General features: G+C 39.8%; 1 protein-coding gene across 2 annotated transcripts in view; it reads left to right on the forward strand.

The window, feature by feature from the left end:
- Positions 1-17,960, forward strand: part of LOC136856885 (uncharacterized) — a 518,885-nt gene that overhangs the window by 117,544 nt on the left and 383,381 nt on the right. For both annotated transcript variants that reach the window (XM_067135106.2, XM_067135104.2), the window contains one exon: positions 1,526-1,733. In XM_067135106.2, coding sequence (XP_066991207.2) covers positions 1,526-1,733 — 208 coding nt within the window. The remainder of the gene's footprint in view (positions 1-1,525; positions 1,734-17,960) is intronic.

Here is a 17,960-nt window from a genome sequence, read left to right on the forward strand (position 1 = left end):
CATTTGAAAATAATACTGATTTGCATTCAGTGTCCTCTTCTCACAAGGAAGTTTAAAATAATAGTTGGATTTATTTGCAATATTAAAAAGGTAGTCAAAACTTAATCCCAAAGTAGGTAGTAAATAAGTAGGCTATTAGATTATTCTATTTATTAGTTCAATAACTCTTGCTATTATAACTTAGTTGGCATGTTGACATTTGACAAGTAATTCAACTCAACTCTCTAGCCTATCCTAGACTGTGAATCATGGTCATGACCACTCAAAATTATCTGTTTTATGTTGGGAAGAACTGCTCAGTATTCTCTCAGTTCATATGTCGTATCATTGCACAAGACTTCAATCATCGAATCACAAGATTACTGGTGTATGTAGACGGTGAGTAAGTGAACCGACTGACTTAATAACTTATCTAAAAAAGACGTTGAATCAGACAACCGTGAAGTTCTTTGAAATCCCATAAGAAAAGACTAGGCATACAATTGATAGGGAATCTGCCGTCTTGGGAGATGGCCCTAAATGCATATCATTGATGGTTGTTTGTACAGATATTTTTTCATCTAATTCTATGTACTTATTTAATGGAGTTGTAAAGTAGGGAGAAAGGCTTTGTAACTTCAAAACTTGACATGAAGGGGTGGCTGCAGGAGAAACCTGAATCTGAAAGCTGGATAACTCATAAGAGAGCAGTTCATAGAATGAAGACGAGATGGCAGCAGCGATCATTGAATGCTTTTGCTGTTGTCTATCAGTACACAGATGTAATAGGAACGGTAACTCATGTGCTGTAAATCGGGTCACACTATCGATTCAGTAACGTGTACGGACTCACATGAATCTAATATCCCATCACTAGTGGCTAGCACATCAGGTGGCAGATTTCTGTGAGGATGAAATTCAGAAGCTGGTTTCACGATGTGATAAGTTCCATAATATACTTGGAACTTATGTTGAGAAGTAGTTTTAAGGTACAGGCTTGCTTGTAAAACAAAATGTTTAAAAAATTGCATGACTTTTTTCTCAACAAAAAAAAAAAATACCCATGCCTTATACTTCTTAGCTTTATAAGGAGAGTAGACATAATACACATTGAGGGATCTGTCTGGATAGATTTTCTGCCATGATGTGAGAAGTGTAGGACAGAAAGAAAGCTGGACAAACTCAAGGAAAGAGAAGAGACAAAGGGTTTATACAGTTTGTAGAAGAATGGACTTAACTCAGGAGAAAAGGAGCCCAATGGGTTAATATAAGAAATGCAAGTGAGCAAATAAGTGCAGAGAGTTATAGTTTGTGCTTTTTGCATTGTAGTAAATTATGATGAAGATGATTTTTTTTTTTTGTGATTCAGTAGATGTCTATCCTTATTTTCATTTGTGTTCCACATTTGTAATGTGAAATCTTTGTAATAATGGTAATGACAAGGTATTAAAGATAATTTTAGTTATTATTTACAGATATTTATTAATATCTGGAATATTTTTACAATTTTACTGGGCATATAATTTTAAATATATATTTTTATCAGTTCCAGTAATGTAATCTCTGTGAGTGATCAGTTGAATTCGGCCTTGGCACCTGCTGTAGTTGAAGAACAGCCAACTCAGGTGAAACTTGAAGAGCCTGTCAATACAACACAGGTGTTGTTCCTGCTACCCAATGGACAGCAGCGCTTCATTAAATTTGATGTTCCACCACATGCACAAGACTTTTGCCTGAAAGATTTGTTGTCTCAGGTAAATCACTATACACAGGCAAAGTATAGCCTAAATAGATCTTTAGTAGTATTTTCTTTTAGAGCAACATTTCTAATTTGCATACTATTTCTGATTTTTCTTTTTCTCCCCCCTTCCTTATTACAAAAATAATAAACAAGGCATAGTACATTACACACCTATTATGGCTTATGCTGCCATGTTTCTGTGGTGGTTTGTAGTGTGATGTGTTGTATAAATATGAAGATATGTATTAAAATGAACTCACACACCCAGTCCTCAAGCTAGAGGAGTTAACATGCAGTTGAAATGACTGGTCCAGCCAAGAGTCAAATCCTGGGCCTATGAACTGAAGGCCACTGTCCTGACCATTCAGCTAAGGAGACTGACAAAAGAAATAAGCATGGAAAAGTAAAATGTTAAAAAATAGAAAATGATTAACTGATTGGTCTGAACATGTTAACACTGTAGCAGTAGATCTGATATGCCTAAAACAGTGACAGGAATAATTTTGATCCTGTGTAATATATTGTTCAATTTCTTAAAATTAGATTAAAGAGAAATTCCATATCAGATCAACACAATTTTTTATGAAATTATACCGGACCTTTTCAAATTGTAATGAAATTTGATATACTGAATGCTGTGGTCACTATAAAGTAGCTCGTAAAATCTTGGATCAGTATACCAACTGCTGTTTAAGTCACACTCCTTCAAAGTTGCCTGTGATTTTTCTTTTCAAAAAAATGTGCGACAGACGTATTTGAAAAGTGCTAATGCTATTTTTGTAATTGAGCTATATAGCTGGACAAGATATCATTTTAAAGTTTTTTTTTATGGGTTTTCATTATTATTATTATTATTATTATTATTATTGATGAGAAATTCCGTGCCTTACTGGGGTGCAAGAAAGTGCCGGGTTGAATGGGTGGACAAGGAAATGACCAGAGGATAAGATAATGCACTAAATTTTGAAATTTTATTTCTTTCCTCTTTTTTGAGTTTAAAATGTGATACCTAGAAGATCTGAATAAACAATAACAACTTATAGAGAGTTTGTCAGCTCCAACAGCAATGACTTAAAGTCCAAACATCAGGTACAGAATTTGAGAGAATTATCAACATGATAATATATAAATGGATGAGCATTGTAGCTCTGAACAGGTACACTATTTTATAAGAGCATGTTTCCTCTACTAATTTACATAGTCTAGGAGTCTGAGCTCCAAAAATTAATATAGTCTAACCTCTCGGAGGCATAAGCTCCTGCAGCACACAACGTTCTATGTCACAATCTTCAAATAAGTTATCTGCAGTCACACAGCCCCGTTTTGGGCTTATCTTCTGCTCAACAGTTTGTTACACACTGGTCTATAAACAGTTACAAATAAACAGGGGCAATGAGTGCTTATTCTAAATGGCCTTAATGTAAAAAAGAAAAGGTTTAACATGATCGGCCATGAACAAAAGCTAGGAGGCAAAACACTTGCACTCCTTTTAGAAAACCTCCTAAAACCCGAAGTGGGCTTATGGCCCGAAGTTGCAGAGGCTAAGCCTATTCTACAGAAGGGTGACTAAACGAGAAATATTAAATGCCAAAAGTGTGTTAAGAATTTAGAGGTTCAGAAAATTTTAGTCATCCCATACCAAGTTGAATGGGAATCAAGAGGGTAATCACATTTTGTTCCCTAGTTTACATGTTTCCCAGCCAGGATTTGAGCAGAGTCCTCAGACTTGCTGAAAATCTACATTTAAACCATGAAATGAAAACCTTACATGAATAAAAGAAGTTTGAAATCTTCCCCTCAAGCTATGTGCCGGAGATATCACATGTTAAGAAAATTCTGCCATTACCTTGAGTTGCTGGGCCGTCCGAACGCCGACCTGCGGTCCCTGCCTCCTTAGTACACGCCGCACACAATCAACTGGAGTGATGGAGATGACAATACGGCCCTTTGCTTTTATTTCGGGGGGGGGGGCCGAAGCCTGCTCAGCCCGCGTGACCATCAACTCAATCTACATGGCCTCCGACATGCTATTAGTTCTAAGAAGAGAAAGATAGCAGGGAGGAGTGGAAGTGTGATACTTCAGGAGTATCTGCCTGTCCCCATGCTCAGCATGCTACCAGGCCAGATATGGTGGTGGGTATCAATAGTGGTGTAATCGGGTAATAAGGGTCAGGGCAAAACCACATAGGCGGAAATAAAAAGATGCCTACATGTAAAACCTGACATTTTGTAGGATGTGGTTCTGGAGAGGTCCGGGTAATTGCGTTAGTTGGGAATAGGTATCATGCACAAGTTATAAGCCTATTCCTCGCCAGTCCAGTTATTCAGGGGATCAGTCCTTCTGGGCACTGCTGTGGCTAGCGCGGGCCTTACTGGTTGCTGAGCCATGCGGCAATAGCCACTAGGGCCTGTCGCACCGCTCGACTCCCTTGGGGTCCCTCATACCCAGTCTCCAATCCCGGAGAATGAGGCCAAGCCCGCCTGGGCAAGGGCCTCCTGGTTGGGGGTGGATCATGACGCCAGGCCTCCTTCCTCTCTGCCCGCGCCATGGCCTGGTATACAGGGCAACTGTGATGGGAGGGCGGGTGGTCCCCCGCGCAGTTGGCACACACCGGCGCCTCTATGTAGCGCAGGCTTTGTAATGATGATCACCACCACAGCGGTTGCACCTCACTTGGAGCCCACAGCTAACCTGACAGTGGCCCCACCTCAGACAGCGGAAACACTGCAAGAGCTGTCGAGGGGGACGTTTCAATCTCACCTGATTGCTGCTACCCGCAGAGGTCCTCTCCTGATTGGCTCCTCGGTCGACTGCTGTCCTGGGAGCAGCCCTGGGTTGCAGCTGGGTGGCCCTCTCCTGGTTGTCTTCTTCTTCTTCTTCTCCTTCCTCCTGGTCCTGTGGCGGTGTCTCCTTCCCGTACGTCTCTTCTCGGCAGGACAGGAGGCCTCGCCCTGGTGGCCCTCCTCCTGGCCTGGTGATCCCGGGGTAGGTGGTAGCTCCATTGCGTCGCCTTCTTCTTCCTCCTGGCTGGTGGCGGTGGCGTCAGTCTGTGCTGATACACGACTGCTTTCCCGGTCCTGTGGGGCGCGCGTTGATGTCTGCAGCTCGACAGACACATTGGCGGGCTGGGCCTGGACAGCAGCCTCTGAACGCCAGGGGGCGTCGTCCTCCACTGCTGTGCAGGTGTCCGCCGTCCCGGGCGCTTTCCTGGATTGCGTCCGGGTAACAGGCCCTTCCTGGTAGGCCTGCGTCTGTGTTAACTTCACCCTGGCAGGTGGTTGACGATCCTGGTTGGCGGCCTTGTTGTTCTGCGTGTACTTTGTAAAGTGCAGCGGTCCAACTGGGGGCGCGCCGCCGTCGTCCTCGGTCCTTGGCTCCGTCTGGGTGGCTGCCTCCTGGTAGCCCGAGACATCCAGGTGCTCCCTGAGTCTTGGTATTCGGACCACTTGTTGCTGCTCGGACGCCAGCTTCTTGTAGCTCCTGAGGCTGATTGCATCCCTAGGGTGGATGATGACCTTGCAGCCAGGGTTCACCTCGCCGATGATCTCGAAGAGCGACTCTCCAATGAAATCCGCGATCGCTCCAAGTAGATCGATTATGTAAATCGTCTCCTCGTAGGTGTGCTTCTCCCGCCGGTTGTACACCAAAAGCGCCGGGCGTTGAAGATCGGGGGCTTCCACAGCGATGAGCGCCGCCTATAGCTTCGCTAAGGCCCCTCTGTAGTCGTAGTCCGCCGGTCTCGCTGGAACAGATAGCTTCTCCATCCTGGTACTCCTGAAAAGAAATCCTGAAAGAGAGAAAGCGAGCACTAAAAAGTGCTCAGCTCTGACAAAAGCCCTTTTGGAAGTGTACCAACAGGTACAGTTACCTGGCTAGCACTTAGAAAGTACAGAGCGCCTGTCGAGGATAGGGACAGCGGAGTGAGAGACACGTACGTGTTCTCGCTAGCACAGTCAAGCTCGTCCTCGGTGACAATACGGCCTTAAAGCACCCAGCTTTCATAGCATTTTCATGGGGAAGTTTCCAGAACACTTTACAGATAGGCTGGATGCCTGTACACACCCCCAATTTTAATTGGCTAGAGAAAATATTTCCAAAACTTTTGATTGGTTATTAGATACAGGAGTTGGAGGGGGCAGAAGCATTGACAACATTGACATAAGAACAAAACAATTTTCACAAACTTAAGGTTTGCCACCTGTCACAATACACATTTTTTAATAAGTTAGAGTTTGACCCATTATGGAGCAACAAAACTGATGATAGAGACTTCTAGCGGTAGAAAATCCAAGTATCTTGCATAACATCAGTTCAAGTTCCATTACATAAAAGGCCTTATTCAAGGCGCGCAGTTTCTGGACAGAGAAGGTGTACCACCACTGTTGTTGTTGTTGTTGTTGTTGTTGTTGTTGTTTGTTGTTGTTATTATTATTATTATTATTATTATTATTATTATTATTATTATTATTATTATTATTATTATTATTATTATTATTATTATTATCAAGTGGGTTGCGTTCTTGTATATCTTCATAAGTGATCCTCATCTCCTTTTCACCTTCTTAAACCAAGTTGGCTGGTTCTTCTTATTTTTTAAATAGGTGAAGATCCTGTTCAATAATAGTGTTGGTTTCATTCTTAGCTAGTGGCCGTAAAATGCAGTGCTCCTTCTCTGCATGACATCAGAGATCTTCCGGACGTGTGTATACAGCTCATGGTTATGCTGATGTCTATGCTCATCTATGTCTTTAATTGGGCCAGTAATTTTCCTTAAGATCTTTCTTTCTTTCTTTCTTTCTTTCTTTCTTTCTTTCTTTCTTTAATGTCCAGTTTTTCTATCATGCCGTTCTTGTTCTGTGTATCAAGGCATTCCGCTACATGCAAAGCCTCTGGTCTTATAGCAGTGCATTAATGTCTGAGTTTTGTGTTCAAGAATGTGAACTTAAAGTTGTAAACGTCTTTAGTCTGTTGATAAGCCATTTCTATTTTATTCATGCGCGATGTGAAAGCATCTTCTTTTTCAGAGATGTTCGATTCTATCCACTCACCAAGATATTTAAACATCTGTCTGTTTGATTGCCCCCTGGTTTATTTTTAGCTCTCTTGGCACTGGCTTGATGTTACTTATGAACTGTGTTTTCTCCAAAGAGATCTGGAGACCCGTTTCTTCTGCCTGTGGCTTGAGGTGGTTAATTTGCTTTGTAGCCATGTCTAACAAATCAGAGAAAATTGCTGGATCATGTGCAAAAGCTAGGCAATCTGTTCAAAGATTCATGTTCTTGTAACCCAATCTCACATCATTTTTGAGTCCATCGCTCTTAATTTCTTCGTGCCACTCCTAGATGACTTTCTCAAGGACGCAATTGAAGAGCAGGGGTGAGAGCCCGTCTCCCTGCTTAACTCCTGTCTTTATCTCAAAAGCATCCGAAATTTCTCCTCTGATCTTAACTCTGGAGGTTGTCTCAGTTAGGGTCTATTCAATTATTCTTCAATTATTATTCAAGTCAAATTCCTTTAGGACTTGAATAAGAGTGATTCTGTCAGTCGAGTTGTAGATCTTCTTGAAGTCGACAAAGGTCACCTCAGATTTCTTGTTCCTTAGTCTTAGATATGAGAGGATAGATTTCAGAATAATAATTCGCTTGGCACAAGAGCGGTCTTTCCTGAACCCTCTTTGGTACTCTCCCAGTTATGGATCAAGTTGTTGTTCTGCCCTAATCTGTAGAGCGTTTTAGATAGTTTTGTAAGATATCAGTAGGAGGGAAAAGCCATGGTAATTGTTAACATCCTTTTTGTTCCTTTTCGTATGCAGGTGGTGAATCAGAGCAGAAGTCCAGTCGTGGAAGTTTCTCGGTTTTCCAAATCTCGATGTCAGTTAATTTATCAATCGTTCTGTTACCAGCGTACTTCCACAATTCAGCAGTTATGAGGTCCTCACCTGGTTCCTTGTTATTCTTGAGGGACTGGATAATCGTTTGATTTCTTCTTTCATTGGAGGGGATAAATATGGGTGAACGTGTATGTTATCTTCAAATGAGTAAGTGAATATTGGAAACATTGCCAAAACCTGAAACAAAAGATAGCTGCCAGAAACAACATTCTACGAAAGTTATCAGGAACAAGTTGGGGAACACAACCACAAACAATTAGAACATCAGCTCTAGCTCTATGCTATTCTGCAGGAGAATATGCCTCCCCAGTTTGGTACAGGTCAGCTCATACGAAGCAGGTCGACATAGCTTTAAACGAAAGCTGCAGGATCATCACTGGATGTTTGAAACCTACACCCATTGAGAAGGTCCAACTTTTAGCTGGTATTGCTCCCGGTGAGATTCGTAGGGAGGTAGCAGCTAACAAAGAAAGGCTCCAGGCATCTTCTTCAGAAGCACATCCTCTCTATGGATACCAACCAGCCACACAGAGGCTAAAATCTAGGAAAAGTTTTCTCCGCACATCAGTCAACCTTGAGGGGAAAGCAGAGAATGCTAGAGTCACAATGTGGAAAGAAAGAATCCACCACCTTTCCAACTGGATAGAGCCAAAGGAAAGTCTTCCATGTGGACACCAGGAGAAGTGGACAGTATGGAAAGCCCTAACAGACTCCGTACAGAAGTCGGCAGAACCAAAGTAAACTTGCGGAAGTGGGGCTTCTCAAGTGATTCATCACTTTGTGATTGCGGAGAGCAGCAGACGATCCAACATCTATGTCAGTGTGTTTTATGTCCTTCAATGTGCACTATGAAAGACTTGATTGCAGCCTCCCCCAACGCTATTGACGTCGCCCAATACTGGGCAAGCATCATCTAGCTCTTGAATATTGTTGCTCTATCTGTGATTGTATAATAGACTTGTATATTTGTATAGTAGAAATGTAGATGTTGCTTTTTGTTAAATATCTATAAGTTGATACTTCTGACACGAATAAAGAAAGACAGTTGAGAAGAGATCTAAGTACTTCGCTGGAATGTGGTAATTTTCTTTGTCATTGTAAGCTAGTTTCCCATTTGAGTTTTTGAACTGCAAGCTTGTTGGATTATACTTGTTTAGATTGCAGATAAAGGTTCTGTAAAAGTCCTGTGCATTGTTTCCCTGGAAGTCTTGCTCAATCAGTGTTAGTTGATTTTTGTTGTAGGCACGTTTAGCATTGCAAAATTTTTTTTGCCAATCATTGTGTCTCATTCACAAAGTTTTTCCATTTATCTTAGTTCATTTCCAAATTCTATTTTTGACAGGCGTGTGTTCTTTGTTTTATCAGTGAGTCACATTCATCCTTGCATTAAGCATGTTTCTTTGACTTCATCAGTGGGAGTGCTTCCTTTGCTGTTGTAACCAAGGCCTGTTGTTGCTCTTCCCAGTTCTGGGGATTCAGAGATTCTAGTTTCTTTGTAAATTCAGGATGAGAGCGTAGTTTTTCAGTATTGAATTGATTTATTTTTTTCAAGTTGACCTTTTTTGTCTTTCTCGGAATCATTTCAACTTTGATTTTGGATATAGTGATCTGAATCTAAATTGGCATTCCTTAGAACCTTCACATTCTGTATCTTTGAGCTTTACGGGAGACTGTGACGTGATCAATTTGAAACTCCCCGAGATTGGGATTCGGAGATGTCCAAGTCTTACGCTTCCTGGGCAGTTGTTTCAAAGCTGTAGATTTAATAACCAAATTGAAGGCCTTACATAGCTCCAGGAGCCTCTCTCCATTGCGGTTTGTTTTCTGGTGTGGTGGATAGTTTTTGATAATGTTTTGGAACTTTATACCCATCTGTGCCTTGAAATCCCCAAGAAGTATAATCGTGTGGTTGTCTGGGATTTTACAGAGAATGTCTTCAAGATCTTCCCATAATCTATCTGTTCCTTTTGGGTCTCTCTTATTCACTTGATTGACTGGTGCATGAGCATTCACAATAGTGTAAACTTTCTTTGTGCTCTGGAAGGACTGTGTTGAAACTTGACTGCTGAATCTTCTTGCTTGCTGACTGAGACCTGTGCCAAGGTGGGGAACCATTTTTAGTACATGCTTACCAGTTTTTCTTTAAAAGATTCTGTAATCCTCTGACTCAAAGACTTGTTCATCAGTGAATCAACCACTGTCGGCGTTGCCACAGTGAGATTGAAACACTTGGTCACATTTTGGGTTCCTGTCCATTTAATGACACCGTACGGATTTCACGACATCATCGTATAAGATCTATGCTTGCTGAAGCCCTGAGAAAAAATCACTATACAGTCTACGAGGAGGTACATGGATTGCCTCAGAAAGGGTCAAGCCGGCGGATTGACATGATAGCTATATCACCGGGCTCAAGTAAGGGGTTCATAATAGACCCCACAATTAGAACTAAAGCATCATCCACTCAACCATATGATGTACACAAGGAGAAATGTGATATATATGAGCCTACAATTCCATACTATGCCGAGAAATATCATCTGGACTCCATAGATGTGTTAGGGTTGATGATAGGAGCAAGAGGCACCATTACTTACACATTCCACAAATTTTGTAAGAAATTTAATTTGCATAACCAATTCATTAAGGGCACTGAGTTAGCAGTCCTGAAAGGATTGTTAGCAATAGTAAAAAATCACTTACACTCTTAGCTATATCTTTGTCCTGTGAGGAATTTCTCATGTATTTCAAAATTATTGACTGATACAATTTATTATTATTAAATAGGCTTTACTATGGTATACCTGTCATTTATAGACATATTTTAAACAATTCTTGTAGCCTAATTATTATTAAAATTTTTATGTAAGCATTGTCGTTTTGGCAGCCCCCTAATGGGGGAAGCAGAAATAAATGCATTTCCCTCTCTTGTTTCTTGAATCGCTGTAATCAATATTGGATAGTGGGCTAAAGTGTCAGTTAGTTGTTTCAGTTTGCCAATCTTTTGAAGGTAATTCGTGTTAAAGGTAGCAAAGAAATTCTGGCGTTTGTGTTGGATCTTTCCTGGAGTCTCCAATACTCATTTGGAAGAAATATTTCAGGTTCCCTATGGGAATCAACATCTTTATCATCTGATGGCCAGGCAGCCATCGATTTTTGAAAATGAGACAGTCTCTCATAGTGCATCGGCTCTACCAGTACCTCCAAGTAGCCTACGCAGTGATCTCCACGGTATGCACTAACCATGCGTCTTGGTGGGTGTGCTATTTACCAATTGATGAGTCCAACTTAGCACACTGGGGCGAAACGCTGGTAATGAGGAATGAGTTAGCTGGAGAACTTATAATGTCCAATAACGGACCAACTATATTGGTATTATCTCCATGCATGTCGATGCACACTTCTCAGAATTATCATCATCATCATCATCATCATCATAATTAGTGTGTATTAATGACGAAGTTAGGGCTCCTGGCCCTCTTTTACAGTGCACTATGTCTTCTGGTGTGGGCTAGAATAATTTTGTTACTTTCATTGACCTGTCTCAGTCTTATCCTTGGCTTTAACAATATGAAAGTGACCGAGGTATGAGCCGTCAGTCCCTGTTATGAATGGTGTGAAAATATTGCTCATAGGGTCAGTTAGTGCATGCATTTCAGTGGGCTTGGCAGACTGATATGTAATAGCAACTTCTGGCTCTGTGAGGAAAGCAATGGGAAACTACCTCACTTCTCATTTCCCTAGTATGCCTCTTCAGTGATGCCTAGGCTATCTATGACAGCTGTTGGTGGAGCTGTAGAGGATCACACCAGCCTTCGGGCTGAATACCCTAACTTAAAATCTTAAAGAACTAATGTAGCCATTTACTCACACAATCATACATCATTCACTCAGGCAGTTCTCTAGTTTAGGAAATAATTTCAGCTAGTAGATCTAAAGGTCTTCAAATTCACAGAGTTTCTAATATGTGCTAGAATAGAGTTTCAGATATGGGACCCAACACTTAAAAATGACCGGGTGAGAATAGTTTTGTTGTTGGGAATGGCAATGGTATGGGAGCAATGATATGTTCATGAAAGGAGGAAAGTGAATTAAACAATGAAGAAAAGTAGTGGGGTTGTGATTCAGTCAACAGTATATAGAGTAGCTGTGCGTAACACATAGTTCATCAAATTTTAAGGAGCCTAGTCTTTCAAAATAGGGTGCTACATGAGCAGAGTAATTTGATAAAAATATGAATCTTATGCATGAAATTAATGCCTTTTGTAGCTTACTGGTCTGTTCAATAGTTGCATCAATAATTGGATATCGGGAATATGAGTGTCAGAACTGATCCTTTTTAAATTTAGTGGGAGGTAGGATTGTCGATATTTGAGAGGATGAAGAGAAGCATTTACCCTGCATACACTCATTGTGTTCATTCCAATTTAGATTTTCAGACATAATTATATATATATTTTTTACTGCGTTTGAGAAAGTAATATTAACATCACTTACTTAAAAGGTATGGTCAAATGTTCCACCTTTACAATACTTATACTCCGCACGGCTTTACTTCTAAATTGATGTTTTGCAAAACAAATGAGCATCGTCTTACCTCTATTGCCAGCGCGGTAGTGCGCGAGAAAAGCTGATGCAATACATCCGCAGTAAACAGCCCTCGTAAAATGTAATACTGCACTCAGAAAAGCTAATGATCGGGATTGAAAACAAATGAACAAAAACTACACTTACTAACAACATATGACACTAAAAAGAGAATACATTATTAAGAATAAAAGAGAATGAGGAAATAACACATCACTCACTGCTAATGACTGGCACAGGAAGGAGGTCATGGCCTACAAAGGAAACACTTTACTGATCTCAGAGTCGCTTTCTTACCACTTGTCTTTCTTGAACTAAACTGAGGCATGCTAAACACGCACAAACTAAATACACTAACCAGTACATGCACGAAAATAAAACTACAGCTATTTTTATACACTGAACTACAAAACCTGTGTTGTACTAACTTGTGCTATGCTAAACCGTAAAGTGTGTTATACTGTACTGTACTAGAGAGATAAAGAATAATATAAAAAACACAAATTACTGAAGAAAAATGCAAAAGATCGCAAACCGTACGAAATGCCATACACGTTGAGCAAGATAGGATAACCACGTGGTGAATGTAAATATTAGATTTGGCAACTAGGTTTCGAGATCGCACTCTGCCGATATAAGTCGATATGAATGGCAGCTTGGGATTGGTTGGATGTCTATGTTTCAGTGCATAACCACCAGACAGAGCCAAAATCAGCCAAAACGTCAATTTAGAACTAAAGCATTGCGGAGTATAGCTCTAAGTTGTTGATATTGCTACTTTTGAGTTTTGTTATGAGTCTAGTTTGTCCAAGGTTGATTGCATGTGTTTTATTCAGATTAATAATGAGAAAAGTTTGGCCAGTATGTTGTGTTAAATTGTCGAGATCATCATTAATTTGTTTTTTGCAATTTGGACGTTTTCAATTGTGGAATGATAGTATATTTGGAGATAGTGAGCATACAGATGATATTTTGCAAAATTTAAGTCATTTTGAGATGTCATTTAAATTTAAATATAAACTAAAAAGAATTGGGGCTAGGACACTGCCTTGAGGGACTCCAGTTTTTCTTACTCCATCGAGATTTACTCTTGTTAATGTCAACACATTGCCTGCAGTTTGTGAGATAAGAAGAAAAGACTGGAGAACCATCTGGCTAAAGTATGTGACTTGTAATTTTGCCAAAAGAAACCTAAAGTTGTGGTATATAAAGCACTATTGAAGTCTAGGAGGCAAGGATCGTAACTTGTCTTTGATCATTGGCTTGTCGTATGTTATCTGTAATCTTCAGTAAGGCTGTGTCCTTTTTTTTTAAAGCCAGACTGAAGCAGATCAAGAAGGTTATATTTGTTGAGGTATTCCATCAGCTGTTGGTGAATCAGATTTTCGAAGACTTTCGATAACGCTGCAATAATTGAAATGGGGCGGTAATCAGATGGTAGGTTAGGACAGTGTTTCTTTGGTAGGGAGATTGCTTGAGCTTCTTTCTACAGTATTGGAGAGCTCCCTATGTGTAAGCAGTAATTAAATATGTGTGCAATGATTGGGAGTATTGGATCTATAGTATTTTTTGGAAGAGAAATATCATCACTGCCTTTGGCATTTGATCTAATGGAAAATATGGATTTCTTTATTTTGTACTGGGTAATAGTGTGAAATGTGAAAGCTGGATGGTGCAGTATTTGTTGTTTTAGTATTTCTGTGATCAAGTTTGTGTTGTTATGAGATCTGGGTGTATTCTGTCAGTAGAGATAAATGAATTAAGTTCATCTCATGCAATGTTTGGCTCGGTGGGTTTGTTATCTGATCTTTCAATGCCAGTTGGATGCAGTAGACTCCAGGTGTGCCTCGAATTGAAATTTCAGGCAAGCTTTTGAAAATAAGCCAATTTCTTATTTCTAATAGCTTGCTTAGTTTTATTTCTGTGTACACTGTACTGTTCAAAATTATCTGATGAGGTGTTACATTGGTACTGCTGATATGACTCATCTCGAAGAGCCATCATCAATTTGATTTTGTCCGTTAAGTGAGGTGCAGGTTTACACGTTACTTTGTGATATACAACACAGTTGCAATTTTTATTAAATATGTTTTTGATTTCTTGATGTGTGTCATCATTAGGGGTGCAATTTTGTGGTTTTTATTTTACCTCAGTTTCAGTGCTTATTTTGCAGCAGTTTCAATGTTTATTTCAGTGCTTATTTCATGGAAAGACCAGAATATGCAAAGCAAATATTAACGTAACAAAACATGCTTACTAACCTTCATTGTTGTATCTTAAATACATATTTATCGGCACAGACAAAAAGAAGCCACGTAGTACTTTTGATCACTGCCTAATCTTTATGACACTGAATGAAAAGACATAACACAGTTCCCACATTTGCATATGACAAGCTAACTCATGTATGTGATAAAAACATCTTTATACACTGAAAACTCTTTCACTGTCAATGTTTGACACAAAAAACCACAGTGAAGGTAGACATTTAGGGGCAAAACTGTTATGATCCTGAAGCATGCCCGTTAAAATATTGTCCAAATGCATTCACTCTTTCCTCCTGCAGATTCTTTTGCTAGACTTTGTAGAACCTGGTAACCCCTTAAAAAATCACATTTTGAGACACCATCTAGTGTGGTAACATTTTTCCCGTTATCTAGTAGGGTGTTGTTGACAGGGTTGCTGAGAAGAAAAGGAGTTTGGCAGTAGCTTTGAAAAACTTTCCTGCAGGATTAGTTTTCAATTATTCTCACAACTTGGCAACCATTTTCTTTCCCACTTGCTTCATCCTACTGATGGCTTTTTCTTTCCTCTGTTCACTTAGTGTAGCAAAAATGTCTGTAGCTTCATCTCTTAATATGGAGTTTTTGATGAGTTGCTTTTCAACAGTTTGAAATAGCTGGTAATATCTGCCAGATATTCTTCTATGTAGAGGATAGATGTCATCCAAGAACCCCAGCTAGTTACAACTAGGGAAGGGAACAGCTTGGCTGATGTTTCACCATCTAGATACTTATCTCATTGTTATCTAACATAAACATGAAGTCACAATATAATTATTAAATTAATGTTGTAATGGTCCACCTTTCAATACTATAATATGCAATATTCTAAATTACATTAACTAGGGACTAGTTTCGGCGGGGGATGGCCATCTTCAGCCGTAATGTAAAACATCTAATAACTAAACAAATGTACTGTACATGCACACAATTGACATAAAACAAATGAAACAAATATATACTAATTGACATTAAAAACTGGGATGAAATTATGAGTAAATTTGAAAATAACTAGGTTCTAAATTCTTGCATCTTGAGTATGCTCACCATCAAGACTTTCATGAATTAATATTCACAGAACTGTTAGTTCTAACACTGTTAATCATTACTAATTCAATTGTAGACGGGAACTGGTAAATGCTGATCCCGTAGTCAATCACCAAATCTACTCGAGTGGTGTTAGCCGTATGCAAGTCATTGGACGCCGCTGTAAATAACCACCAGCTGACGCAGAACTGCTAGATGGTGTTTCAACATCAATCAACGTAATAAAATAAGATGCTCTCGTGGTGCTTGTTAAATCATACTGAAATGTTGTAGGACATTGTCAGGACGGCACATGAAGATGTGGTTAAAACAGATACATTGTGTCTGGTATAAATTTTTGCAATTCATTGCGGTGTCCAAGAAGGTAACCTGAAAAAATTAGATAAAATTAAATTAATGAATCGAAGGAGAGAGTGTGTTAGTTAGATGGCATACGTTGTATGAGACTTACCTCTCAATACGGCGTGTGCCTCCGCAGGAATCGGACAGCAATACAACCTTTTTTAATGCGAGTCCTTTCAAGATTTTGACTAATAACCTAATAAGGAAAAGAACAGACTGAATTTGGGTCTTTCTTTGATTCTGACTCAAGAAAACAAAATAAGTTACTACTTCCATCATTGTGGCAATGCACCTTCAATATGTAAAGCCACAAAAGCCTCTTATAGAACAGAGCAGTTACATTTAGATGAGGTAGCAGAAGATTTTAGGCATAGTCAAATTCCAGTACGAGTAAAGTGGAATCGTCATAGCTCGCCTTGGCCAGTACATCTGATTTTAATCCATTTTAATCCTCAACTCTCTTTTTATGAATCATGTATTCTGATTTACATGCACTATCAGGATTTGTTTTCAGTTTAACCTCGCATTCTGCACAATAGTCACACTTATCAGTCCTTGGCTGCTGAAATGAAAACTGACTGTTTGGTCTGAAATACTTATGTAACTCATTTTGTAACTCATTTTTAGTGGTTTTCCCATCTTCTCATAAATATATTGTTTGAAAGCAGTACACAGTTTTAATACATTCAAAACAGGGTCCTCAAAGTATTTTTGGATTGTTTTGCTCAACTGTAATGAGCTTCCTTCTGGGGAATCTGCATCCATTGCTCTTCAACAAGTTCCCTCACATTTTCGATTATTTTGGTTGGATGATTGTTGTGTGTGCCCCTGCGTTCCTCTAAGACTCCACCTGTAACGGTCAGTGATATAAAAGCACTTTGATTCCTCATTTACCGGGCGAGTTGGCCGTGCGCGTAGAGGCGCGCGGCTGTGAGCTTGCATCCGGGAGATAGTAGGTTCGAATCCCACTATCGGCAGCCCTGAAAATGGTTTTCCGTGGTTTCCCATTTTCATACCAGGCATTAATTAAGGCCACGGCCGCTTCCTTCCAACTCCTAAGCCTTTCCTATCCCATCGTCGCCATAAGACCTATCTGTGTCGGTGCGACGTAAAGCCCCTAGCCCAAAAAAAAAAAGGTCCTCATTTTGCGTTTCTAATTATCACAAAACAGAGTATATAATTTGCAGAATACTCTCACCTGTTTTCAGTGTATTTTGTGCAGTCCTTAGTCTCATTTCTGATATCTGCAGTACGGAGAGTAGAAACTGCCTACAGACTGCCTTGTCATCATTCTTGACTTTAACACAGTAGCTCCATAGGTTATTCCGCTCGTTTGTCCGATCTTGTTTCTGAAACTATTTTTTCTTTCTTCCTCATATAACTCAGTAAGATCATATCTTGCAGCACTTTATCACCAGTGTCTAAAAATGATTTAATACATTTCTTTTGTTCTTCATGATTTACAGTCTCGAAGCATCTGAATGTGTAATGATTAATCAATAAAAGAAATAAAAGCCTAACAGTTAGTATTGTTTACTTTTAACAAAACATTCTAAATACAAAGTAAGAAATACTGGGAAGTATGTAGTACCTTTTTCTGCTGCATTTATTCACTCTTCGGAATACTTTCTTATTCATTTCCTTTCCGGTTACGGCTGAAATATAACTCTTATCACTGTTTCGCGCCCGTTTTGCTATGTTTCTCTTCCAGTTTTTTGGGTTCTGGTTCCTCTTCTTCCCTCTGCCTTTAGGTGTAAAACTATCATTCACACTTTTCCTACCATTAGTCACATCTGAATCACATTTACTTGGCCCGGAGCACTCATAATCACTAGAATTGCACTCAGTTTGTGACTGTAACATCCCACTAGTAGACGCCATGTTCACCTCTTCACGCTGTTCCTGCAGTGCAGTCTGCATCCCTGCAACAACAGCGTAGTGCACGGTTACACTTTCCGTCCGCTCCTGACCTCTAGGGTCATCAGATGGAACTAAGAGTTGTCTTGTTTGGTAGCACAGGGTTCAAGCATTTTGAAACTGGTGTCTATGCAATAACAGCTTAAGTAGACTAACGCTGTTATTGCACCCAAG

Source organism: Anabrus simplex, chromosome 1 (genome assembly GCF_040414725.1).
Source record: "Anabrus simplex isolate iqAnaSimp1 chromosome 1, ASM4041472v1, whole genome shotgun sequence".
Taxonomy (NCBI): Eukaryota; Metazoa; Arthropoda; class Insecta; order Orthoptera; family Tettigoniidae; genus Anabrus; species Anabrus simplex.